Source organism: Protomyctophum parallelum (genome assembly GCF_964188405.1).
Source record: "Protomyctophum parallelum genome assembly, chromosome: 20".
In the NCBI taxonomy this organism is placed as follows: domain Eukaryota; kingdom Metazoa; phylum Chordata; class Actinopteri; order Myctophiformes; family Myctophidae; genus Protomyctophum; species Protomyctophum parallelum.
The window spans coordinates 28,843,244-28,869,919 of record NC_139718.1 but is presented as its reverse complement, the minus strand read 5'-3'; the positions used below and the strand labels follow the sequence as shown (position 1 = coordinate 28,869,919).

General features: G+C 42.5%; 1 protein-coding gene across 2 annotated transcripts; it reads right to left on the bottom strand.

The window, feature by feature from the left end:
* Positions 1-244: 244 nt before the first annotated feature.
* On the bottom strand, positions 245-26,582 carry trip11 (thyroid hormone receptor interactor 11). 2 transcript variants are annotated; one of them, XM_083792361.1, is made up of 21 exons: positions 26,026-26,582; positions 23,030-23,106; positions 22,784-22,894; positions 21,163-21,459; positions 20,840-20,908; positions 20,202-20,367; positions 19,620-19,946; positions 18,918-18,958; positions 18,719-18,817; positions 18,196-18,399; positions 13,133-16,180; positions 12,616-12,756; positions 11,687-11,880; positions 11,282-11,445; positions 10,922-11,025; positions 10,511-10,610; positions 8,135-8,216; positions 6,816-6,930; positions 3,232-3,354; positions 2,333-2,465; positions 245-1,958 (listed from the first exon to the last, which is right to left on the bottom strand). In XM_083792361.1, the coding sequence occupies exons 1-21, from the start codon at positions 26,162-26,164 to the stop codon at positions 1,747-1,749; spliced, it is 5,946 nt and encodes a 1,981-aa protein (XP_083648487.1). In that variant the 5' UTR covers positions 26,165-26,582; the 3' UTR covers positions 245-1,746. The 2 variants fall into 2 exon arrangements, with proteins under 2 accessions (XP_083648487.1, XP_083648488.1); XM_083792362.1 differs by having other exon boundaries at positions 19,758-19,946.
* Between the last annotated feature and the right edge of the window lie 94 nt (positions 26,583-26,676).

Here is a 26,676-nt window from a genome sequence, read left to right as displayed (position 1 = left end):
ACAATATTGCACATCTGGTTTAGCCCGTGCATACTATTCCCACAATAATACACCGGTAAGATCTCTGTTGTAGCTCAAAGTGCGAAATAACTTAGTAAGGGGGGGCAGTTAGTAGGCTACCTTTATTTTTGAAACAAAATATCCAATTCAAAGACTGGTACTATGCATCCTCCACATCCAATGGTAACAATCTAAATACTCTCCAGATTTTCTGATTAAACACCTACAAAATTTTATTTTACAGTTACATTTTGTCAATTCACCAGGAAAAAACATTTGTAACATTTGTTCCTGCTATGGTTGCTGATTGTGGATGTCCATACAAAAATGCTGAGCAGCTATTATTACATCGTTGGCTTGCTTTCTCGTGTAAATAATTTTCAATGTGCATTATTACATTTGCAAATATATATTTATATTAACCATTTACAATCCAAATCATACAATTATCTAAATTGCAAAAAATGTATAGGCACTTGGACAGAACCAGAACTTCCTAAGTGCCCCATAAATATGAAAAACGCCACTCAATTTACATATATATATTTATATAACTATATAACAGTACTGTATTTATGCATAAGAGCAGTCTCCTAGACGGATCCTCTGACCAACCATAGCCCACAATTACTGCTGGAATTACAACACTATATCACAGTCTGGCCATCTAAGGAAATACAACATTTTGCAGAAACGTCTGTATGGATTTAACAGATGTAGGGAACCGCATAAATCTCTAAGCATCGCTACTAGTGCCAAGAGACCATCAAGCGAGCCTTGCATCAGACAGATTATACTTGGAGAAAAAAAATAAAGAAGAAACTCAAAAGCGAAGGGAAATAAAGCTCTCAAATGCAGAACTAGGGCATGCATGTTTTCACTTGCAAACACAGGCAATGTTTTGTATTGCACACCTATATGTGTATTGCAAAGCACACAAATAGTTTACAAGGTCACTTGCGTTCAGAACTTAAAACATATTGGCCTGACCCATAATCAAAAGGCCTTTCTTTAAAAAAAATGTACATACATTGCACTCTGAATACAAAACCATTTTAAAAGGAAGTGAACTGCTTATTGAATGCATCAGTAATGTTATACACAGACCATCCGTCTTCATTCGATGCCTATATAATTGAACATTGATGTGGCTAAAACACATCCGACCATAGATGGTGTAAAGGGCAAAACAAAACGTTGCATAGAACAGCAATAGATCCCCTCCCAAATAAGAGACAGATGGACTCACAAGGGTCCATTGTTACACTCTCAGAGTTGAATTAGCACTGAGGGTTTTGCCGTGTGTTTAATCAGGTCATCACAGCCATAACCCGAAAAGCAGCAAGTACTGTAGTAGCAGTGTTGGTTAATGTTCTCCCTTGCTTATTACTGAAAACAGTGAGGTGGTGCTACTGCCTTAACCTGTACTGTTATCCACTTGAACTGTAGTGTCCCGACAAATGATGGCAGATCTACAAGCTCACAACATCGGCTATTGTTGGTGAAGATATATTGTGTAGAGCTAAAACAGTAAGAGCCCTAAGCTAGAATAGAGCCCTGGGGGACTCTAGTCAACTTGAGAAATAGTCACACCTCCTTCATTACCACTACTTTGGAACAGGCCAATAGCAATAACAGTTTAAGTAAGAACAGCACCATCACATGGTGCATATACTATGTGGTATCCAACATCCGCTGACGTGAGAGGAGACCGTCAACTGACACACACAGAACACTCAGATCAAATCACTGCTTGAGCAGGTCTTTGAGCCCACTAGCCTCGGCAGAGACAGGCACAGGTGTGAAGGAGGGCAGGGCATCTGATATGGGTTTCATTAAGAGGTGACCTCCGATGCCTCCGGCCCCAGCACCAGCCGAGTTCAGCAAGGGGACCGCAGCGGAACGGGGGGCTAGGAATGGGTTGGACTCGCCGGCCCGTTTGCTGGCTGCTGCAACACCTGATGTAACATTCATTAATTTGATTATTTTTATTCGCTGTACACTAGTGACTTATGCATGCATGCACCTCCTCAACAACAATTCACCAAATTGGATTGGATGGGATGGATTACTTATTTACTTACTAACTTATTCTCTAATACTTGCCTTTCTAAGTAGGCAAGTACAACACAATCCAACAATCTACTTATGTGAAGGTCTCTAAAACAAGCATGAAAAGCAAAGCAAACGCAATATAAATAATGCTGATGTACATTAAGCCTGACAGGCCTGCAACATTGTGAGACAGGCTCCTGTTTGACGTGTCTGATTTAGCACATGAGAGAAGGAAATATGCAGGCTGTGGTTGCTCCCAGAGTGCTGGTTGCTGTACCTGTAACAGAGCCGATGCTGGTCCTCCCAGGAGGCGGAGCGCTCAGGGGTTTGATGTCATGGAGGAGCGTTAGAGGAGGCAAAGATGGGGAGGACTCCACCTCCAGGAACTTGACAAACATCTCTGAGAAGGACTGCAGTTTACAGGGAAAGCAAAGACGGGTCAGAGTACAGTACCGATGTGTGGGATTGAGTGAGTTTAGTGCGTTTGTGTGTAGACACAATATTTTAACAATGGGATCCCGATCTAATAAATGTTTTATTGTTATTAGACATGATTTGGTCTGATGTGGTCTGTCATTTGTTCCAGCGTATGTAGGAGGTATAAGGTAACAGCGAAACTGTGATAAAAAACAGCCATTCTTGTACCCTATGTTAAATTATTGTGTTTAGTTTTTATAATGGTGAACATTAACTATCAGTCATTTAGCTGGAGACCCCCTGGAACCCCCTCAATGACAACACTTGCAGGAAGTGCTGAGGAAGGCCTACGTGCCGAAACACGTCTGTTTATCTAGGTAGACTACTACTGTGTGTTAATTAAAAAAAATAAAGAAGCTCATAAGAGACTATACTGTTCCTTTTTCATTTGTATCTTCAATAATTTGCACCCAGCTACAGAGACTAGACTACACTCCAAGACTCCCCATTAGTAGAGTGCGCCTTCTCCTAACGGTTTTACCCCCTCAATGACCCCTGGGGCCCACGGACCCCACGCTGAAAACCTACAACCATACATATTCTAGAATCTATGAAGTGCATATTCTACAGTGTGTTTCTGTTATAGTGTGCATGTGCTTGAGAATGTTTGTGTTCTAGAATGTGTTCTCTAGAATGTGTGTTCTCGAGTGTGCTAGTTAACTTCAACCTAAAGAAGGTTTGGTGGTCTCGTCTTCTCACCGAGTTAAAGCCTTGGCTCTGAGTGGGCCTCTGGGGGGTGTTAGGGACACTATGTGCTCCCCTGCCTCCCAGCCAGCTGGATACCCAGCCAGTGACCCCCTGTCTCCCGTCCTCCTCCAACATCTGCAGGGGGAAGTGAGTGACAGGGGTCAAGAAAGGGTGGTCGGATAAACATTACACAATCTAATGCAGAAATTAAGCAGCAAGGTCATCCTAACCATGTATTAAAATTTTAGGTGAAACCTTGTTTAACCCAGTGGACCAAAACTAAGTTGACCAAGAACAGATTCTTATTTACAACAGCAGCCTGGGGAGTGGGGAAGTAGTTGGACGGCAAGTGAAGCTTATATTGATTCACAAACTCACATCTGGAAGTTGCCTAGTTCTATCACAGTCTTATGCTGCAGTGAGCAGTGCTGGTGACGCAATAGGCTGTTTAGTGCCATACTCAAAGGCACCTCAAGGCCGGGTTTCCTACACAGGGCCTCGCAGCCCATACACTTGGCATTTTCAATTGAAATAGGATCTGAATAATCTGACAAATACATCTTGATCACATGGGGGTTGCAACTAACGATTATTTTCATAAACGATTAATCGGCCGATTATTTAAACAATTAATCGGATTATGGCACTAATTTAGCCATCACCTTATAAATTTGCTTTAAGGTTATTTTAGACAATAATTAACAACTGCTTCCGGAGTGTTATGAGCGTGTACAGGACACAGTTATGAACCGTAATCAATTGATATTAAAAAAAATTGCTCAGCTGCTGATTAGGCTGCTATTCAAATAAAATCTAAATACATTATAGCCACCGAAGTACCTTTACTCTTTCTGACTGCATAAATTTGATTAAAGAATAGCTACACATTTGTCAGTCAAATGTTTTGTTCTTGATCCTATAATTCTGCACGCAGGTCGACGTAGTTGTATTGGCTTTAATCTTAATGTACAATAAAAACTCCATCTTACAAATACTGCAGATAATCCTTTTCTTTAAGATGTTGAGGGTAAAATGTCCTCAGACTTTAAATGTTTTGGATACCATGTGATTTGCACAGGACGCCACCATTATTGCGTCATATTTTGTTTTGCAGTCGCTATACTGTGCATGTGCAACTATCAGCAGATTGTATGGGAAGAGAGATGGTTCACTCCTCTTTAGCTTAGTTAGATTTAACTCTGGACAAACTATGGTTAAGTGGGAAAAAACTCCAGTGATTAGTAGCCGATTCGATTACTAAATTAGTTGGCAACTAATTGAATTGATTAATAACTAATTGATTTGACCAATTGATTTGATTAATGACCCCAGAGATAATTCCGGCTACTTTTTTACTGTCCGGCCTGGCGGAGATAATGAAGAATCTCAAATTCTGTATTAGGCATTTGCTATTGAACATTTAAGCTGGCCATAAATGGCACAAAGGTTATGGTAAGCAGCATCCACGCTATTGTCAGCTCTGTGATCTCATGGGACAAATTTGTTCAGCCCCACATACTATGCATGGGGTCTTTTTTAAGAGGTCGGCTGAATCCTGCCAAAGTAATGATGTCAGTGATCAAGGTTCCAAATATTTTTTAAAGGCAAAGCCAAATATCCTCAAGGAGTGTTAATTCGTCAATAATCAGATACACCGTATGAACAATACAAGGAGTGAGTCCAAAACCACTGTTCCAGAAAACTTTATTTAGTCGGCAGAAAAAATGCTTGGGAATTCGACCCTCAGCCATTTCAAAAGTAAAATGTGATCACTGAAAAGAGTACCTACCGGTAAATAAATATATATTTTTTATAATTTATAATTACTTTTAAGAATACTACGAATTACATTTGAAATAATTTAAAATATGATCCGAACAAAGTGTGATCTTTGAAAAAGAAGAACAGGATCCTGTTACTCCTGTTTTTCCGAAAAAGACAGCTTGGTTTTCTGGGACACTTGGCTGCCTGTTAACATGAGTTGAATGGAACATTTCAATAGCATTAACAGGATGAGGGAGAAGTGGAAAAAAAAATAAGAACAACAAAAGAGCGGAACAACCCCAAGCGCAATAAAACTGGGTCTTCTGAGGAGTTGTAATGGCATTTGCCCCTTACTCTCAAGCTGTTTTCCTTTAAGGCAGTTGGGTAATATGCAGGGAATAGTTGGATGTGGTCCCACGCGGCTCCTGCCAGAAAACTCTGGGTGAGGAAATGCCGAGCTTAGCTACGAGTGGATTCTCAGTCGCTGCTGGAGTTAAAAAAAAGGGATTGGAATATAGTATTTGGCTGATATTTGACTTAGGGCCACCGCATGTTCATATTCAGGAGAAGATCCCAAGTGGGATAGTGATAGAGCTGATCGAATGTGTATAGAACAGTGACAGGCAGCAAAGAGATTGCATGCGGTCAGAGTGACCTGACATAAATGAACAAGGTACTGTACAATGTAACTGACCAGGCACTGGGACAATCAGAGGAGTCTCAATTGGTTTTATTTGAAAATGTTTTAAAGTGCATGTGATGAATGAGAAATTAAAGGTGGTGTAAGTAATTTGCTTTGTTCGGTGGCTTGCTATCTCTTCAGCTCTTTAGTAAAAAATTTAATAAATGTTCAGGTCAGGATAAAAATGTAGTTATTCAGTTGATAGAACTCATAAAGGGTACAGAATAAACGTGGTCAATTAGCTGAAAAGGTTGGAATTGGAACAATATGAAGCTGATAGATTGGATGAAATAATATCACATAAGGAAATCTATGTTTATGAAAGTGCTGAACAAGTACTCTATAGCCGTGATTACGATCAGAATATAGAATATAGCTTTAACCTTTTAAAAATATATTTATTTGAACCAAAACATATCACTGACAGCACCGTATGATTAATTTCAAGTGAACCTGAAGTGTAGTGTAGACTGGCCTCCCATGGGTCACAGACAAGGTCAGGGAGAGAAGTGGGCACTGAGTCAAGCACCCGGAACTGATGGCAAGTGAAATGACACCGTGGGAGCCAAACCAAGGCCCAGCGAGGAGGGGATGGAATGGGGCACACCACCTGCATAGACACTGCGGCGTGGCAGCAGAGCTTGCAACACTGCAGACCCTAATGCTGGATATTAGCGAGTGGAAGGAGATCAGGGTTGATGTCAGCTAGTCCGCACACTCGCATTGCAATGATTGCATCATCATCATTTCGACTGAGGTTGCCTGAACCTGCAGCATTAAAGTGGGGGCTCAAATCTTACCCAGAATAACCAGTGCATTTTAGAAATCTTTGGACTTTGTACAGACTGAATGTGGGTTTTATGCTTCTGTGAAATTTATTTTATTATTATTTTATTTTATTTTTGTAATAAGCTTCAGCCCAATCCTTTTCGGCTAAATAATCACTTTGTTGACTATTTTGTACTGTAAATTGCTCAATTGTTTTTTCTTTGCATATTTCCTAAATAGGCTTTGTAGACAAAACAATATTTGTATGCCAAAAACAATTAAATCATTAATAACAATTATTTTGACAACTATCAACTAAGACTTCATGATTGAGAGAGCCCTGGAGGTAATGGGTCTGAACAGAATTGAATTGAATAGTCACCTGGTCAACATCTTCTCTCGTCAAGCCCAGCACACTTCCCATGAGCCTCAGCACCTCGGCACGCTTGGTTTTAGGTGTGTGGAAGTAGCCCATGAACAGGTTGCGCATAAGAACTCTGTTGAAAGGAAGCAACAAGAGAGTTGTGCTGAAATTATACATTGACAAAATGATGGTCTCTCTCTATTTCTTTAACTGTAATACACATACACATACCCATCGCTTCTGAAGCACGGGTATACAGTAGATTTAGGTCAGTACGCTTGCTCTAGACCTGTCCTGACGCACATTCGGCGAAGTTGAAACATTCTAACCAATATTAAGGCCTATTATTCTACGCTAAAACACAGATGATTTGTTTGGTTTAGTCCCTTTGGTACTGTTGTGCGCTCTTTATTGCATGTGAACACCCCACCAGCCTTGGTGACAGAATAATAAGTAACAGACGACTTTGACAGTTGCTTACTTCTGCCTCTCTGTAACAGAGAGTTTGCTTCAGTTTATTCTGAAATTATCATCTGCTTGTTGATACAACTCACAAGGTTGCTCTAGACATTTTGACATCACTTAAAATTTGTATGCAATGACAAAATCATTACAGAATAGATCTGGGGCCCGTTTCACGAAACCTAGATAGGTCTGGACCAGGCTAACAGCCAGGTTTAACTTATCATTAAGCATCAATCTGATCACAAACCAATGGGTTTTTCGACACTTATTCTATTTGAATGCATTTATGTTGCCTAATTTTATATACTTAATTGTACATCAAATAAAAATATATAGGCAGTCAAACCTCTTCATGACAGCTTGTGAGCTTCTAGACCGGTTATTTTCCCTATAAAAAAACTAACATTTTGAAAGATTCTAAAAATGCTATTAAACATTGTGACCATTATAATTGTTTTGTGAAGACACAAAACAATGTGAAGTCAGACATGTCATGTGACAAGCTCACACCACTTCGCTGCACAATGAGTGTGATACCAGCACTCAACCCAAGTACCGGTATTAAAAAAAAAGATCAGACCCGTCTGAAGTGAGTGGTGCTGTACTGTACTTGTGCTGTACATACTGTACTGTACTGTACTGTACTGTACAAGCCCTCCTCCCTGGCATGTGTGTGTCTGTGTGTTAGGCTGTGCAACAGTGACACTTGGTGAACAAATGCTATAATGCTATTTTCATGCTCGGCTACAGGGACAGACCCAGGGACACAGCCACACACATAGCTGTCTATAGGAGTGGTTGCACCCCTCAAAAATTCTACAAGAACATGGGTTTTATTCCACTTAGGATGCTGCACTTGCTGCTGCACTTACTTGTCTACTTTGCCCTCTGTGCTGTTTAGAAGGTTCATCAACTTCTTTTGAGCCTCTTCCAACATCTCTTGTCTCACAACGTCTGCAAGAACGCACACAGGTCATATATAAAATTACTTACAACTGCAACATGTGCATCCATAAAATACGATTTACAGATCACTAAAGGCTGATGATTCATGTATACTTAGACGTACGGTACTGTAGTACACAGAAAATAGCCGATCTACAACTCAAAATGTTTTGTAAGTTTGCAGATCAGCCTTTTTCGATATGCAACAAGATGCATGTTTAATTAAGAATAAATAAGGCATAAGAATTTCAAACAAACAATATCAACCAATACAAAAGTCAAGTTTAGTGGCCAGAAAATATTCCACAGATACACAAAAAACAAACAAACACATACAATACAAAACAAAAATAATCATCACATTTGAACGCATAGTTGCATACATGTGTACGGTACATTAATGTGTCCACGTGTCCATACAAGCACACTCACAGATGCGAGTATGATTTAGGACTCATTTCTAAACAGTAACGTTGACATATTTGCTGAGCAGACATTCCAAAGTTAGACTTTGTCATCAGTGAGACTGCAGATCAGAACATGCCGACAGTCTTCCCCATTGCTTTCTGCATTGCCAATCTATGATGTGTGTCAAGGTGTTTGTTCAGTCTGGTAAGATGCGTTTGTTAATGTTCAGTCTGGTAAGAGTCTAAAACCAATGCCAGAGTTTGGGGTCTTATGCCAATCTCGATTTTGGAGAGCCCTATCCCACTGATGTTTTGATATGAAATATACTCAAACTGAACTCAATTTTATTGAGGCACTTAAGCCCTATTCTTTAATGTTTTGCCTCTATGACATGATCTAAAATAAATACGAGGGAAACCAGGTTGAAAGTCTTAAAAAAATCGTGACACACATCGGCTACATAATTGCTGATACTGAATCCCAATGTTGCTAAAAAAAGAAAAAGTCAAATAATAATGGCTGATATATTGGCTGAACTGATATATTAATGGGCCAATGTGTTTAACTTTACATTTACTGCGTTTTTAAATGTATTTTGTAATCTTATGCGATCATGCATTATATTGTTTTTCATTTAGGACAAGACAAGACGGAGGGAAAAAAAGTATGTCTGAGAATTTCTTATGATGTCATGGCCATATCTAAAGCTGATAGTGGGAAATCAGTAGACTGACAGAACAAAAAAATATGTGGGAAAATCTACCCCATAAGAATTTAACAGTTGATGTAATTTGATTGAATCCATTTGTGTTATTTTGGCCTATGATAAGAACAACACAGAATAACAAATGTCCCTGCTAGTACTAACTAAACTGTTGAGAAGCCAATGCGTTTTAAAGGCTGGGCATGGCATGGTATGGCCCCTCTTACACCGGGTCACTTATTTCTTCCTATTGAACCAGTTTCCACAGAAAATGAATTGGTTCAGAATCAGAACCCTAAAAGTTTGTTCGGAACTGCAACCAAAACATGGTCGCCAGCTCTGTGAAACACCAAGGTTTCAACTTAAGAATCTAGAACGGAACCAGTTCTAGAACCAAAGTTCTTGTGGTGGAAAAGGGGCTTATGAGTATAGTATAAAGACCCCTCCCATTGTTCAAAGACTATTTGGCAATCACAACAAGGTATAAAATGTACATGCCATCAGAGAATGCCTGCGAGGCAGGGATTTCAGAAAAATGCATGTCATCCATGACATCTTAAACAAAAGCAGAACATAGAAGTGCCGTGGTCTTTGAACTGAGTCATAAATCAGTCGTCAACATTATTTATTTCATTACGGCTTAGTGAAACCACCTTCCATTTGCTGTAAAGACTTTGAGCTCAGTTTTAGTTGCCACTATTGTGTGCAACCCCCCATATTGTGATTTTAGCTTCCACAACTGATAGAATTTGGCAATACAAACTCTCATTCAGAAAAATAGAGCAGATGTAGTTGAAAATAGTCAATATGTTAATTAAGGAGGCTCCAAACTAACTTTTTAGTTTCATATACAGTAGATGCAACAGCATATAATTTAGGTGCATTAACACATATTCTACACACACAGACAAACATGCTAAATGTACAGTAAGGTGAACTGGAGCGACCACTGAACATTTGTTATTGTTGTTATTGTAAGTGCATGTGCGTCCAAAATGGGTGCACTCTGAAGCCCGGATATTATTTTACTTGAGACTAATAATCATGATTAAGAATCCTGATCAAGAAAAATCATGATTAATATCCTTTTAGACAAAATTACAGAAGTCTATTCAAAACTCAATTCTTAATTCACTTGCACTTCAGAAGTCACATGCCGAGTTTGGCTCTTGAAAACAGCTCTAAGACTGACCTTGCTTTTTCAGTTCTTCAAGCTGCTCCTCTTTGAAATCCAGCTGGTCTGTGAGGCGAGAGGCTGAATCCAGAGCAGTGTTGGCCTCATCCAAGTTAATCTGACAGAAACACAGGACGACACCAGTGAGTGTGAGTATCGAAAACAGCCAATCTACCAGATGCTCCGTCAGATCAGAGCTTTCCTTCTACAGTCAGCTTGTAGATTGGGCACTTTCACAAAAAAGAAACAACGACATTTAAAGTGTATAATGAACATGCTCTTCCGGGCTACTCGTCATCATGAAAGGGTGGCGGGACTGCGACGCTCTATTGCCATGGCAGACATTGGTTATTACCACCAAATGACACACAGTAAAAAGAGGCTACTTCAGCTGAGATATGATCAGAGTATAAGTGCTTGGTCTTCTACCTGAAGCGCAGCAGATTTGTCCTCCAGTGTCAAAGCTTTCCGTCTCCACTCGTCCTTCTCCTTCCTGTGCTTGTGCAGCTCTGACGAGTACATGGCTTTCTCTTCTACAGGAACAAACTTAACTTAATTAGTCCATGTTTACAGAAGTAAACATGGACTTTAATTAACTATCATGCATATTTTAAGCATTCAAATGAAAATAATTGAAAATTCATGTCAGGTTTATGATGCAAAACTGTACATAATTGCACTCTTACTATCCACTTTAACTTCAGCATTACACTATTATCACAAGACTGATACACTCCATAGGTAGACTGCTTAAAGTATGACAATTGTTAGTTCCAGCAACAAACTTGCCTTGCTGGAATTGCTCTAGCACCATCTGCAGGTTGGAGAGTGACACTGCATACTGGTTGACCTGCTCCTGGGAGGTGTGGAGCTGGAGACGTGCTTCGTCCCTCTGCTTCACCACTCCACTCAGCTGCTCCTGTAGAGACTCCACCTGCATGCTAGCCTGTTGGCTGGAGGGGGTGGAGCATGAAAGTGTGAGAAATGAACCCCGGCCACCAGGCAAATGGGCAAATAGTGACAAAACCTGCAACATTTTGTTTCCCAGGTGACCCCTCTACCCAAACAAATCTGTATCTGTCCATTTGTGCACTCTTAGATGTATGTGACCTAATAATCTAATAATGCGTACCAAACTGGGGGTACTTCAAATTAAAGTTTGAGAACCACTGCAATAATTTGTCTTCCACCAACCTGGCGTTCTCCACTGCACTGGAAGAAGTGGCCAGTCTGTCATCCAGAAAGGCTACTCTCTTGCGTAGCTCAGCCTCCCTTTCCTCCGTAGATAAGGCCTCCCGGGTGTACGAGTCCTCGATCTCCAGCAAGTGGTTGCGCAACCTTTCCAGTTCCAGGTTCAGACGCTGTTCTTTTTCCTTCACATGCTGCAGCTGAGAGAGAAGGAAAACAACACAGATGTGAAAGGTAGCAGTAATACAAAGTGTATACCGTAAACCAGTGGTCCCCAAAGTATTCAATATGGTCTGGGCCAGCACTTATGTCTCTTACCTCCACACCATTTACCTACTCCAGAAGAGATTTGTTAGAACTGCTACTTTATCAAAACGACACGATCACTTTTCAAAATGCTCAATTTATTTAACACTTTTTGCATTTTTATTTACAAGCTTAAACATACCCCTAAATCCATCCCCAGGCCTTTTAGTAATTACTTTCAAACAAATTCTCAAGTCCACAAATACAACACTAGACAGGCTACTCATCTCCATCCCCTCCTTTATCGTACTAGTCATGGTCAGTTTTCCATTAGATACTAGTTTACAACTTTCTTCTCTGAACTTGAACAAACTGAAGCTTGTTCTGATTGACCAAATCACTTAATTTTCATAGTTTTGTATTCTCTTCTCGTCTCTAATCATGTCTTAGATTATTGATTTAACATACACACACGCATGCACATCAGTCCAAGGAGCCACCCAGGGCAACCACAGCCTTCAACTGTAATCCTTAGTGAAAGCATTTGAGTGATGTGCCTTGCTATAAGAGCACGTTGTTGAAAGAAGGATGCATTTTACCCATTACTCATCCAAAACCCACTCATGTAGGAGCTAGAGCTAGTACTGTATAAGCAAAGACCTGTTGCTGTGCCAACACTGCCAACCTACCTCATTTTGTACGGCTGTCGTCGCCATTTGCTTCTGTTTGAGAGCCAGCATCACCTGGTCTCTCTCCTGTTGGAACATCACAGCTTTCTCCTGCATCGACCTCATCTCATTCAGCAGCTGGTTCAGCTCCCCAGACTTACCCTGTGTGAGATATTCATATAAGAGATCAACAACCTGTATTTGTCATTCAGAGAGGAATAAAAATAAAATTTACCAATTAAAGACTGTGGTAATCTGATGATTAGTACGAAATGATTTAAATGAATAAATAAGATCTTGTGCTGGTCTCCAGAAACGGGGAAGCGGACTGCACATTATTGGTTGGTTGTGGGAGTGCTCAAATTCTTTAAACATCACATGAGCAGAAATTACATCCTTGATGCAATTTCTCCCCAAAAAAATAATAAAAAAAAAACATCAATTTTTATTTAGCCCCAATGAAGGCCCAACGCTAAAGTTTCTATTCTGTATTCAAATTCAATAACAATTAACAAGTAATGAAGTGTTCACAACTGACCTGCTCTTTGTCCTTGAGCATCTTCTCCAAGGTGCCGGCCTTTTCGCTCACGGCACTCAGCTCAAACTCCTTCTCCCTCAGCAGGAGAGATACCTGCATGTTGGTTTCTTGCAGCGCCCGGAACTCTGACTCCTTTTCCCGGGAGCGTGCAGTCACCATCTCATTCTCTTCCTTCATCTTCTTCACATCCATCTCCAAGATCAGAGCGCGTTCCTTCAGGTTTGTCACTGCCTGCTTCAGCACCTCGTTGTCGTTTTCGCGGTTGCGCAGCGCCTCGCTGACCTGGTTCAACTGGTCTCCCTTGGTTTTGATAAGGAGGTCCTTCTCTCTGACGGCCGTCTGCAGGGCCTCTAGCCTACCCCTGACCCGCCGAGCCTCCTCCATCTGGCCTCGCTGCTCGCTATCCGAGGCTAACGAAGAGTTGGACAGGCGATGGTTGTTCTCTTGTAGAGTCCTGATCATGGCCTCCCTCTCAGCCAGAAGAGCTTGCAGCAACTGAATCTGTTTGTGCAGGCCCTTGTTTGACGACGCTGCCTCCTGGTGGCTTGGAGGTGCCTCCATTGCAAGGAAAGTCCCAGCAGTCTGTGGAGACAGAGAAACATCTGGACCCTGTGCAACACTGTCCAGTTTATCCAGCAGAACGTCCTTGGTGGTACTGAGCCGACTGATGGTCTGCTGAACATGGGCAAGCTCCTGGCTCAGGCTGCCAAGCTTCCTCTCCTTCTGCTCGTAGCTCTGGATGAGCCGGGTGTAGTCTACCGACAGCTTGGAGCTGCAGTCACTGTCGGCAGAGACCTGACCTTGCAGTTTGATCAGTTCCTCCTGCAGCTGGGCTGACTCGTGCTGCATGTTCTTCACTGTGGTGATCACTTGCTGCTTCCACTCATCCATCTTCTTTACCTGCTGCTTTAGCGTGTCTCTCTCGTGGAGGAGCTCCTCAAACTGGTTGCTACTCACACCTCCACCTCCGGACGCCGAGTCCGGTCCCCCTCCTGACAACTGCAGGACAGCCACGAGGGTCTGGCACTTTTGGGTCAGGGCGTCGATCTCGATGTCTTTCTCCCTGATGATACGTGACAGGTTCTGGATGGTCTCCCGGAACATCTCCTGGCTTCCTGATGGGTCGCTCATGGAGGAGAGGCGCTGGTTCTCCTGCTGGAGCTTCATCAAGGCCGTCTCCTTTCCTGCCATGATGTCCATCAAGCGATGGTAATCTGAGCGAAGCTGGCTGTTCTCCCTGGTCTTCTCGTTCAGCACGGCCAGCACCTGCTCCCTCTCCACGGCATAGGCGTGCATCTGCTGTTGGAGTAACAAGAAATCTTGACTAAGTCCTCCACCCATGGAGACTCTGGCGTGCAGTGCCTGGATCTCCAGGTCTTTCTGGAGGACCATCTGAGAGAGCTTGCCCACCTCGTCGCAAGACCCTGACAGCTGGTCAAGCTGCTTGGTTAGGGAGACATTTTTCTCACTGAGTTGGTTGATTTCATTGTCCTTCTCCTTAATGCCCCTCACCAGACGTTCTAGCTCCACCTTAGACAAGTCATGCTTCTCGTTGCCATTCTCACTGTTTAGAGACTGGGTCTTGTCCTCCTGGAGGATGACCACACCCTGTACGAGGGGGTCATTGGGGTGTCCCCGTTGCTCAGTGAAGCTGTCCACTGCCTGCTGGAGCCGGGCAATCTCTTCGTCCTTGGTGTGGATAAGCCTGTTATAGTTGAGCGCTGTCTGCTCCTGGCGAGAGTGGGCCTGCTCCAGCTCACTCTGCTGTGCTTGGAGAGACTGCTGGGCGTGGAGGAGAGTAGCCTGCAGCTCCTCTGTGGTTCTCCTCAGGGTTTGGACTTCCTCGTCCAGGGTGTCCCTGGAAGTCTTAAGCTGGGTGATCTCAGTCTCCAGTTCAGTAATGATATCCAGGGTCCTGGGCTCAGCCAGGGGCTGAGGCCTGCTTTGCTGGTCTCTGAGGCGATCGATCTCCTCCTTCAGGTGACTGTTTTCCTCCTTCATGCCACCCAGCTGTTTGTCTTTGTCATCTAGCACCTGTCGAAGGGCTTCAACTTCCTTGTTCGCAATGCAAATGCTGTCCTCCATTTCCCTCTGCAGCTCTGCCGCATTCTGCTTAAGCGTGTCCATAAACGTGTCTTTCTCCTGTAGCAGGTCTGTCAGCTGCTTTTGTCCAGCGACTGTGATGGAGAGCATTTCATTCGTGTCTCTGTGGTCGGATGCCATCTGCTCTAGGTCCCTCTTCAGGTGGGATATCTCGAGGTCCTTCTCTTGGTTGATCTTGATGGCACGTTCATGCTCCGTCTGCAAGGCAGAGGCATCCATGGAGCGGGCCCGTGTGAGCTCATCGATGGTCTGCTGGTACTGTTTAGTCAGCTCTGTTAGTGCCTTCTCAGCCTGACCCAACTCTCCCTCAAGCTGGGCTTTCTCTAGCTTAAAGGCTTCAATACGGGTGTCCTTCTCCCGTATAGTCCTGTTAAGAGGCGCCTGGCCTTCCCTCAACTGCTTGCAGAGCTCTTCAATTTGAACCACAGTCCGCTCCTCCTCCACCTTCAACCTCTGGTTTTCCATCTTCATCTCGAAGTCCTCTGACATCACCCTCTCATGAGTGCTCCTCATCTCGGCCAGCTCTCTCCTCAGCTCTGACAGCTCTGCCTCCTTCTCTGCCAACACCTCTCTCACCCCCTCCATCTCACCTCCTCTCTCTCCAACCTGACTCAGTTCTGCCCTGGTAGCAGACAGATGTTCCTCTCTCTCCTGTAGGGTTCTCCTTAGCTCAGAGGCTTCTCTGCGGGCCTCCTTGCTCTGTTCTTGGGCACGGCCATGTTTGCCTTTGAGCTCCTTCATTGTGCTCTCCAGCTGCTGCTTGCTCATGTGCAGGTCATTGAGGGTGAAAGCACTCTGACTCAGTTTCTCCATCTGTGTCTCCAGCTCTTGCTCCAAGGCACCTGCCTGGTTTTTGGCCACGTTGAGCTCCGTGGACAATCTGGTCACCTCAGCCTCTGCCTCCTTCAGCTGCCCGGAAAGCTGATCTTTCACTGAGATCATATGCTAAACAAAAGGAAAACAAGACATAGAAGAAGATGCCATTCAATTTCTCTAGGTATTTTACTTAGTTGTGAGTACAAATATTAAAATTGGTCTGCAGTCAAACAGTTAATTCATTTCTGAATTATTCTGTGTTTATTTTTGACCAATACATACATTCTGCCGTTATTGAGACAGACAGAGACGAGGAGATAACAAGCTCAGTTACTCCCTTTTATTTTAAAGATGGAGTGCCGTGATTTCTTTCCACACTTAAACATGATCATCAGGTGTATTTAGGTGTCTATGAGGTATAATTTTTTCAAAAAAGTGTACAGTATTTGTTAAAATGATGGTTTTATGTGGACACACCCACCAGTTCATTAGGTATGCGTGAGTTTAACCGTAGCACCACCCACCTAATCCAGTCCCTCCGCCTCCTCCTTTAAGACCACCCACTTGTCCTAGTCCCTCCCCCTCCTTATAAAAGGACAGCCCATGGCTCTGCCCTTTTGTTTACAAAATGACAAATTGGTGTCTGTAATGTAACAAGAACTCATGTTTTTGTGAATGTTAGAAGTGAACACTTCCCATATTTCTGTGATAGGCCTATCGTATAAGCACCATTATGCACTTATACTGCCACCATCCATGTATAGGCATATAATCCATGCATCCATACCATATCAGATCTGTTTTTTCTGATTTTTTTATAATCATTTATTTATTTCTTCCAATTATATTGACCCTATTGTCAATCAGCTCAGCTCATCATCCAATTAAATCATAGTTTAACAGCAGAAACAATTAATTTGATAGATCATTTAGCATGAATAATTGTATTAATTTGCCAATATATTGTAGGCTATTGATTTCCTCCAGCTAAGCACCCTGGCATTAAAACTGTCCAAAACACTTGCACTTCCCTAGGCACATTATGCTCTGGACAGAAGACTCTCCACTCTTGCTCTGATCAAACTCAATTTACAACATGAATGTTCCTTCTGACTGCATTGAGTTTCAGCAAAAGTCGCCAGATTTGAAGAAACAAGCGGCCAAGTCCACAAAAATAAGTCACAGATATTGCCTTGAATATTTATGAAAACGTTTCAACAACACCAATCCTTTTAACAACATATTAATCTGAGGGTCCTTCACATGAACCATTGGTCAAGTCAACCACATCTCCCCTGAAAGTTACTTATATGAAAACAAGCCCAAGTCGCTTGTAATAGCCAGACATGGCAACATGACTTCCAGCGAGACACAACAACATTCTAATTCTTGACTTTACAGCCTCGTATAAGTATTAGGACCTACATATTGACTACAACAGCCAACAAGAATGCACATGCACTGTGACACTACACTCTGTATCAAAGCCCGACCACTGTGATTATAAAAGAAACAAACAACCTACTCCTTGAGAACAACAAGAGCAACTATACAGCAGAGCAGGTAGGAGGCTGGTTTGTTGTGGTTTCCTTGATTATCCTGAGGACCCGACGTGAACATTTACTTGCTTCCAATCTAACGGAAAACAGTCTGCTCTGCTGTGAACTGGTAATGTGTGAAATTACTGTTTGAAAATCTGCCACACAGTTAGACACAGTGCAGCAAACTGGCTGCGCCGTTCAGTTCACACGTGTGTATGTGGCAGGCAGCTCCGCCCACAGAGGTTGTCGTATTTTAAAATATATATAGAGGGGGAGGTGCGTGTGTGCGTGCAATTATTTTACGTCACACTATCCGTGTTTACTTCATTGGCCCGTTTGACCGTCAAGTGTTCAGCCTCCAGGAAGAAACCCTAAATACAAAGTTATTACACCATTGCAAATAAAAACGACTCCAGGGTGTCTAATGAAGTACTGTCACCCCATAGACACATGAAAAGCTGGAAAAATACAAAAATTGTGGCACTCCATCTTTAAATACAGTATATAATATTATTTAAGTACCGGTATTTTAAAAACATGTATACTGTATGCTTCTGAGTAGGCACAATTTCTCATGGTCCAAATTCTTTTAGTCAGTCAAACCTGTGTGGCTTCCTGGTTTTGCCTATCCAGTTCCTCCAGTTCGGCCATCAAAGTGTCTCGTTCGTCTTGTGTGTCCTTCAGGGCTCTCTCTTTCTTCTCCAGCTCCACCTTCAGGTCCTCTAGTTCCTCCAGGTCACTGCTTCCAACACCTCCCCCACTAGATATATTCTCCTCAGCCGCTCGGAGTCTCTGCTGCAGATTTAACTGGCAAAGAAGAAAAACAATGACAACCAACAGATATATGACAGATCTTAGAAAGGAGAGTGGAAGGATTTTATGGGGCATTTTGTTTGACAACATATAAATAATTTGATCACTCCGTAGGGAGGGACCATAAACCAGGGCCAATCATAGACTAACTAAAGGATTAGTTCCATCTAATATACAGATCGCACAAATCAACTCAAGTGGCCATTGGACTTTGGTAGAACATTGACATTTTAACATGCTTACTTGCATGGTGAGAACAGAAGCGTATCATAATTTAAGGTTTTGTAGGTTCCAATACAGAAAAAACACTGACCTTTTCCTGTTCCAGCAAATCATTTTCCTGTTTCATTGTTCCAATGATGGTGTTCAGCTCCAATATATCTGCATGCTCTACTTCCTCTTTTGGTTCAGTCTAAGAAAAAGAAAATTACTTAGAAAGTTAGGAAAACACTTTAGAGATCTAGCACCATGAACATGACTTTACATTTGTTTGTGCTCTTATCAACACTTGCCTCAGCAAGAGTCTTCAGCCGCAATACTTCCTGCTCTGCACCTGGAACATTTTAAGTTGATGAAATATTTAATTAAAAGTTTGAACTCAAGATGAATATGTATAATGACATGTATATTGTATACAGTATATATACCAGTAAAGGCCCTGAGGGCAAGAAGTGACCTCGCCCTAAAGGCTGAGGTCGCGCTGAAACTATACAGGTCTCTGGGAATGCCCATATGGACCTTTTTTTTTCTTTGACGATTTCAGGCTGGGTAGGGCGAAAAATGTGTGCTAATTATTAAGGCCAGGCGGGGCCTCTGGCCAGCCCAGTTAGGGCCCAGGTAGGGCCGGGCCTTAATTTTCAGGCCTGTTGGAGGCGTGACGGACGGACTGACAGGTTTTGCAGGTTTTCATAGTAATCTGCGACCTATGGTTGCAATAACAACTTTCAAAGGTATAGTATACAAGAAAGACATTTTCATGACCCTAATTTCAGATTCAGAGAAACTATATATCCTCGCACTTATATATATATATATATATATATATATATATATATATAAGTGCAGTAAAATCATCAGATATAATAATGGGAAGACACGCAATTACATACATTATTACATATTATTCACCTGTACTGAATCAGCTTACCTGTACCAGATTTGCTATACCTAATATATAACATTCGGTAGAATCACAAAGACATAAGATAATTTACCTGCAAGAGCTTTCCTCAGCCCCTGGATCTCGCTGTCCAGCTGGACTTTGTGCAAAGCTTTGCCCTCTTGCTCTTGTACCCTTGTCTGGAGCTCCGAGACAGAGGCTTGCAGCCGTGTATAGTTCTGCAGCAGCTCACCGTTCTCGCCCTGGGTCTCGTCTTTCTCCAGCTGCAGACAAGCCTGCTTCCTCCTGGCCTCCTCCAGGCTGGTGGTGAGCTCCTGCAAAAGTTTCTCTTGCGCCTCGGCCTCCTCCTGTAGACACTGGATGGTGCTCTGGAGCTCCAGCAGTTTGGAGGTATCTGGTGGACCCGTGACCTGACCACCACCTGGGCAGAAAATAATTCAGGTGGAAAACAAAAAGTCCTTTCATGTTGCACTAAAAACATGCTCAGAGAAAGCATTGGCATCTGTCACAGACACATGGAAAGAGGTTGAGGTTGAATTAGAAATGCACATCCACTATAGTAGAATCATAATATCTCCACTCCCCCCCATTATACAGTCTAACCTTGCTATAGCTGCTAACGCCTTGTTTTGTTGGGGTGAAAAACATCGAATGTGTCCACTTCCAATAGTCTCACCATCCTGATGCTGTTCCTCCAGCTCTTCTATTCTCTCCTCGTACTCGGCCAGCTCCTCTCTGTGTCTCCGGGAGATGTCAGCCATCTTCTGCCGCTGGGCATCCTGCAAAGCAGTCAGCTCATGCTGGTGCTCGTCCACCTCGCGGCTCATCTCTTCTCGAAGCTCCTGTTTTTTTTTTTACGTGACAGAAAAGTCAGTTATAACAATAGTTATGTCATCTATGTGTGGTGTCACAAATTCATTCCATGGGTTGAAAACATGCAATAAACCACAAGATGCTGTGGTTTGCCATGGATTCTAGAATTACGGTTAACTGTGGCCTCACATTCTTACTGCTTTTCTAAAATGGTTACTAAATATGACAACACACAGGCATTGAAACAGTTTTTTAATTTTGTCTCATTTGTACAAAACAGTATTGCCCATAACTTCCCACACAAGCAAGAAAGTTGCTATGCAAAAGCATGGAAGGTACCAAACAGTACACATCACAGTATATGCCTTGTTTTAAACATGCAGTCCAGCTGTGTGTTTTACGACGACACTCAGACGATCAGAATCGAGAACTGGAACTATCCGCTTTAGAATTTGTGTGGCAGTGGAAAACTGAAATGCAGTCACCTCAACAGTCACTCACCTTGATAATCCTTTGAAGTTTTATAATCTCGCCCTGGTCGCCATTTCCAGTTCCTGGTGAATTTGATGCCTGCAATTTAAAAGGAGACCTGAGCCAAATAACTGACAAAATCCACTAATCAAATCCACTTTCAACATGTTCCTATAACTGAATGAACTTCCTGGCTCATATCAACCAAAATTGATTTATGTATCAAGTCCCACCAAGCTGACATCTAATGTCCAATATGCGCTCAGTCGTACGATCAATAATATCTGATCTAATAAACTCACAACAAAGTATAGATTAGGCTTAGGCTGTGCACAAACAGACCACCAGCTGACCTGAGAAACACGCCTCCAGTGTGCCACCTCAGACTCCAGTCGCATGACCTCTGTCGACAACCGGTTGATCTCTTGCTGAGACCAGAGGACATCGCTGAAGTCCATTTCGTCCCCATGGAAGCCATGATGGGACCCCGGGGGTCTTGGAAGGAAGGAGGAGGATGAGGTAGCGGTTGTGGAGGAAGTGGAGACGGGAAGAACAGCAGGGCCGACGGAAGTGCTTTGTGCCGACTGCTGCAGCTTCTGCACTTCTTCTTGCAGGCCACTCTGACGGGCTTTGAGGTGACTGAGCTCCACCTGTGGAGACAATGGTGAACCTTAGATCAAGCAGAGACATTGATTGACATGTGCCCGTGAATATTATTGGCTGAAAATAGTTATCAAGGCTAGACTTTGGCACATATAAAAGGGCACATAAGAGAGTATGTGCTCTTAAAGGGTTAAAACACATATTTCATGTCATCTTGACATACAGTATATAGTTGAGTTGTGGATTAGGCTGCAAGTGCTGTAAAGCAGTGGGTCTCAACCAGTGGCCCGGGTTCCACCAGTGGTTCTTTGGGGGTAGAGGGCTGCAACGGGAACAGGAGCCCGCGGGACCCAACGTAAATGTTGCGGTGTGGGCGGTATTTAAATGCCTGCGGGCAGACGGTCAAGATAAAACCAGCGGGCCCCCACGAATCCCACATCCTCCCGCAATTAACCAGATACAGAGCTTATATAGCCTACACTTTAGCAAAATATGAATGTCTGATGAGAACGTATAATTTCTCTACTGCGCTGGACAAGCACCATGGAGTCTGTCTCACTCTCTCCAACAGACAGACATCAGGCACGCTTCCCAAAGCAGCAGCACCTGTCAATCATTAGTAGGCTAATCACTGTGAGAAGTGCATGTGTGGAGTTCATTTTCCCCACAACGGACATTTTCGCTTCTAAACCCCTTGTTGCTTTTCCCTGTGTGCGTCACCCAGCAATAACGTGAAACAGAACACAAAGATGAGTACAATTTGTTTTTTTTAACACGCAGCACCTCTCTCTCTATGTCACTCCACCCAGCATGTGCGTGCTGCTGCGCAAGTGCAGTGTCAGTGACACAATAATAATATAGCATAATAGGTCTAATATAACATTTTCCCTCTGTCTGTGACTTTGATCATCTCCTCACACAAATATAACTCCTCTCTCGTGCATGCATGCCTGCTCAATCTCAGCAACTGTAATTAACAAATATCTTGTCTGAGAGGACTAAGTCTCATCAAATGCCAAATAAATAATGGACGTTATGTAAAAGGTTGAAAACCACTGCTGTATAGTAACAAACTGGTTTTGTTTTAATGTTCAGTGAGGTGCATTTTCTCTTGTGTTCGTCATAACAGAATAATAGCATCACAATATGTTTTGAGCAACATATCACAGCACACCCTGTGTTGAACAACATATCACGTTACCCTTGCATTCTTCAATGGTGTGTAATGTTGCCTATCCAAAGAATCAAAACCATTTTCCATTGTTGCGTTAAATTCAGAAATGGGAACATTTTACACCCATATCTGACCACTTCTTGGAATGTAAACAAACATTAGCATAATGTCTGACATGTAAATGTTAAAGCCCGTACATCTTTCTGCTGCAATAGGGTTCTGTACTCCATAGACTGTTGTTTGATCTGGATCTCTGAGGCCTCCAACTTTTCTTCCAGTTCTGCATACAGCTTCTTAAATCTCTCATGCTGGAGCAGAGAACACAGGTGAGTCATTAACATTCAGACATGATAAATTATAGATGTATAATATTAATTAAAAAAAAAAAGAAGGGTAGAGACTATATTTCAAATACAAATATAGACTCAAGAAATCATTCTGACCTCCAACTTTTGAGCAGTGAAAGCAGACTCCACTTCTACCAGTTTGGAATTGGACACCTGCAGCTCAGTGGTAGCATCTGTGGTTTGATTTGAAAACAGCATGGGTTCTAAAGTCAGTATCACTAAATACAGAAAGTAGCTAAACAGATTTTAATATGCCCCATTGTGAAATGTGAATCCTCTTGGAAATTACTGCAATAATAGCTAACAGTTGAGAGGCTCAAATATGGAAAGATGTGTAACTTTGAAATGTATTCCATTATGTGATGCCACAGAAAGAAAGACAGATAAGAGTTGTAGAGAGTAGAGACACTTTAATTTTCACTAATATTTTAGGGTCAATGATATTCCACTCTAGGAGAGAGAATGACATTTTCCATCCATGGAATCTTCTATGGCAGTGATTCTCAACCTGTGGCACACTGGTGGGCGCTGTGAGGATATAAGATAAGTGCCACTCCCAACTAATAAAACACCAAGATTTGAATGGCATTAATATTGAAAATATTTTTTCTTTACAACTTGCCATGATGCAACTCCAAAGGTGGACAAGAAGTCACTCTTTTAGCCTGTAAACAATCACAAACCATGCTGATTCAGACAACACAAACTCCAGTACGGTTTGTTTTAAAATATAAAATCACACCCGTGTGCAGTGAGGGGCGCTCTTTTCATTGTACATCATCAGGTATCATCTCATACTGGCCAATTAGAATGCCCAGGCCGTTGCCACAAATTTGTGTCATATTTGGTGGACATTTGACCTACTTTCTCCTTTCATTGTCGATGGCAAATATAAGACAAGATGGGGAAAAGATGGCGTACATTTTCCCTTCATTGTCAATGGCATTTAATTTAATAATATACAAAAGCTGTATATTGGAAGGGCTAGTGCGCCTCAAAAATCACACTTGTGTGAAGTGAGGGGCGCTCTTATCATAAATACATCATCACACATCACATTCTGTGCTCAGCCAATCAAATCATCGCTATTGGGTACACACAGACATACGAAGCCTGAATGGAGAATTTTTCGTGTCTGAGCAAATACAGTGTATTTTACGTCATGATGTACGATGATAAGAGCGCCCCTCACTTCACACGGGTGTGATTTATTGATCTGTGTGTAGTAGATCCAGTCTGGCTTTACTAATAAAAATAGCAAAATCAATAGGAAGTTGACATTTCTTTTTTTGTTGTCAATACAAAAACTGTTACTTTGTGGACCATGATTAAGCATTACACTTGTTTACAACAGGGTCCACTATTTTCAATTCATCAGAACATTTGGAAACGTACAAATTATACACTTCTATAAAAAACAGGAAATCCTCAAGAAAGTAAAAAAGGCAAACACTTGTACAGTATGGGGAGAAAGGGGTGGGGGCACTGGGGGGGAGCTCAGACTTAATTTACAGGGCCAGTTTCGAATTGCAGGCGTCCATATGAGCTCTTTGAGAGCGGTTTTGAAGGAGTCAAGGGATTCACATGTCTTAATGGATGTTGGTAGGGCGTTCCACATTTTAGTGGCATAGGAGCGAATTGAATTTAATCCCTTGTTTGAGCCGAATCCGGGTTGCACGTGGTTTGTTGAACTCCCTCTGGTGTTGTGGGTGTGGACTTTAAGGAAGTATTTTTGACATTAAGGAAGTATTTAGACAGGTATATGGGTATCTTGGTGGTGTAGCGAATCTTGTGGACCAGAACCATTGCAAGATGCTGTACTCTGTCGTCGACCCTAAGCCATTCCAGCCTGTCAAAGTGGGCAGGGGTGAGGTGGGTTCGGGGAGTGTGGCGAAGTAGCAGCCTGACCAGTTTGTTTTGGGAAGTCTGGAGCCTTGTTTTAAGGGCCTTTGAGGTGCTGTGGTACCAGGAGGTGCTTGCATACTGCATAGTCGAAGAAACCAGGGCCAAAGAAAAAGGGCTCCCGTTAGGGTCTTCAAGGTGTTTTTGTTGACCAGTGAGGAGATCCTGTACAGGAATCTTGTTCTTTGGTTGACTTTTTTGATTACGTTGGTGGCCATTTTATCACCGGAAATATTTGGTAGGTGATAATATTGTCACTCACTTTAACTCACTCTGCCTTGCTGAGATTACCATTTGATCCAAAGACAATGGATTCCGTTTTTCCCAGGTGTAAAGAAAAGAAGGTGATGTTCTATATTGTCTGAATATATTGTTCTATAATTGTTTGTTTACTTTACAGGCTAAGAGTGACTTTGAGGGCTGGTTCACCATAACAATGTCAGTCAATGAGAAGCATATTTTGAATGATGAAATTCTAATCAGAGGAGCAAACATTTTAGATTTCTTGTCTACCTTTTGAGTTGCATCATTGCAAGGTAACTACACAACCCAAACATTGAGCACTTAAAACGTTTTCAAGTGGGCCCTGGTCCTGAAAAGTTTGAGATTCACTGCTCACACACATTCTCACTCAAACACACAGTTCTGCTAAATTAACCAGGTTCACATGACAGAAATCTTGCTTGGCTGAGGAGGACACAAACATTCTGGAGTTGTCTGCGATACAATATAGTCTATTTTAATATCTGCATGCAAGCGCACTTTCCATGAACTGTACAGATAATGTGTTTGACAGCGGCCCTAGGCTATTAACCATTTTGTGCAGTGCCTGTGAGGTGGAGATATGTGATCAAAGTTATTTTTGTGACATTCCTTTGGGCCATCTCTCACAAGCTGTTTGCTGACTTTTTGGATGAATGAATGCTTTTGACTGCAGGAAGTGGTATTATCCTACAGCATATGGTTGAATAATAATCAAGCACATACAAATGTCCTGGTGCCATCACAAATTATAGACTCATGTTGCTGAACTTCCTGGTTTAAACCATATTATTAGTTATCACAAGCTTTCTGTAACTGGTTTTAATGCATGTTTTTCACATGGAAACAATATGCAATATGGGACATGGAAGCACACATACACAAATCAAGACAGTAGGTTGTTGTCTCTTGATGTGACCATGTCTTACCTCCTACTTCTTCAACACCTTCCAGCAGCATATCTTTGGTAAACGTGGATATCTGTCCGGTGAAGGATGACAGGCTTCCCCCCACCTGGCCAAGGGATTGGCCGAGGCCAGAGCCAAGCCCACCAAGCCACGATGACATCTCGGTGAAAGGCAAAAACAAAACAAAAACAAAGAAAGGCTAAAAACTAAGCTAGCTAGCCTAACAGTGGCTGGCGAGTTCGCAACGTTAGCCAGGTCATACAGATCGATTCTCGAACACAGAAATACCTCTAGGTTCAATACACACTTTGTTTTTTGGGCCAACCAACTCGCCTTTAGAGCTGACATACGCTGTCATTCGGGGTCTGTGAGGCAAAACTCGTACGCGGTGTACGGCAATGTCAAGACAAGCGAACTAAACGCCATTCTAGCTCGACCAAACTGCAAAAACCGCGGGTGGCGAAGGTTATGTTGCTATTCGCCTCATCAGTAATGTTTATCCGCATTATTTGATGATGGTTTAAAGCCGCCTCTAAACAAAACAACGCCTGAGTGCCACCTCAACTGCAGCCATTATCGGCTAGGGTAGACTGGTTGACAACTTTGACGTGGACAGGACACAAGCAAAAAGCACCGGACAGCGATGCATTGTGGGATCGTGGAGGACCAACA

What these genes read in the sequence shown, in the direction of transcription:
- trip11 (XM_083792361.1), bottom strand. Translation starts at nt 26,164, where the DNA reads ATGTCATCGTGGCTTGGTGGGCTTGGCTCTGGCCTCGGCCAATCCCTT. An exon ending in TCACTGCTCAAAAGTTGGAG is followed by an intron (nt 22,895 to 23,029) that starts GTCAGAATGATT and finishes TCTCTGCTCCAG; the next exon opens with CATGAGAGATTTAAGAAGCT. An exon ending in TGCTCAAGGACAAAGAGCAG is followed by an intron (nt 12,757 to 13,132) that starts GTCAGTTGTGAA and finishes TATCTCACACAG; the next exon opens with GGTAAGTCTGGGGAGCTGAA.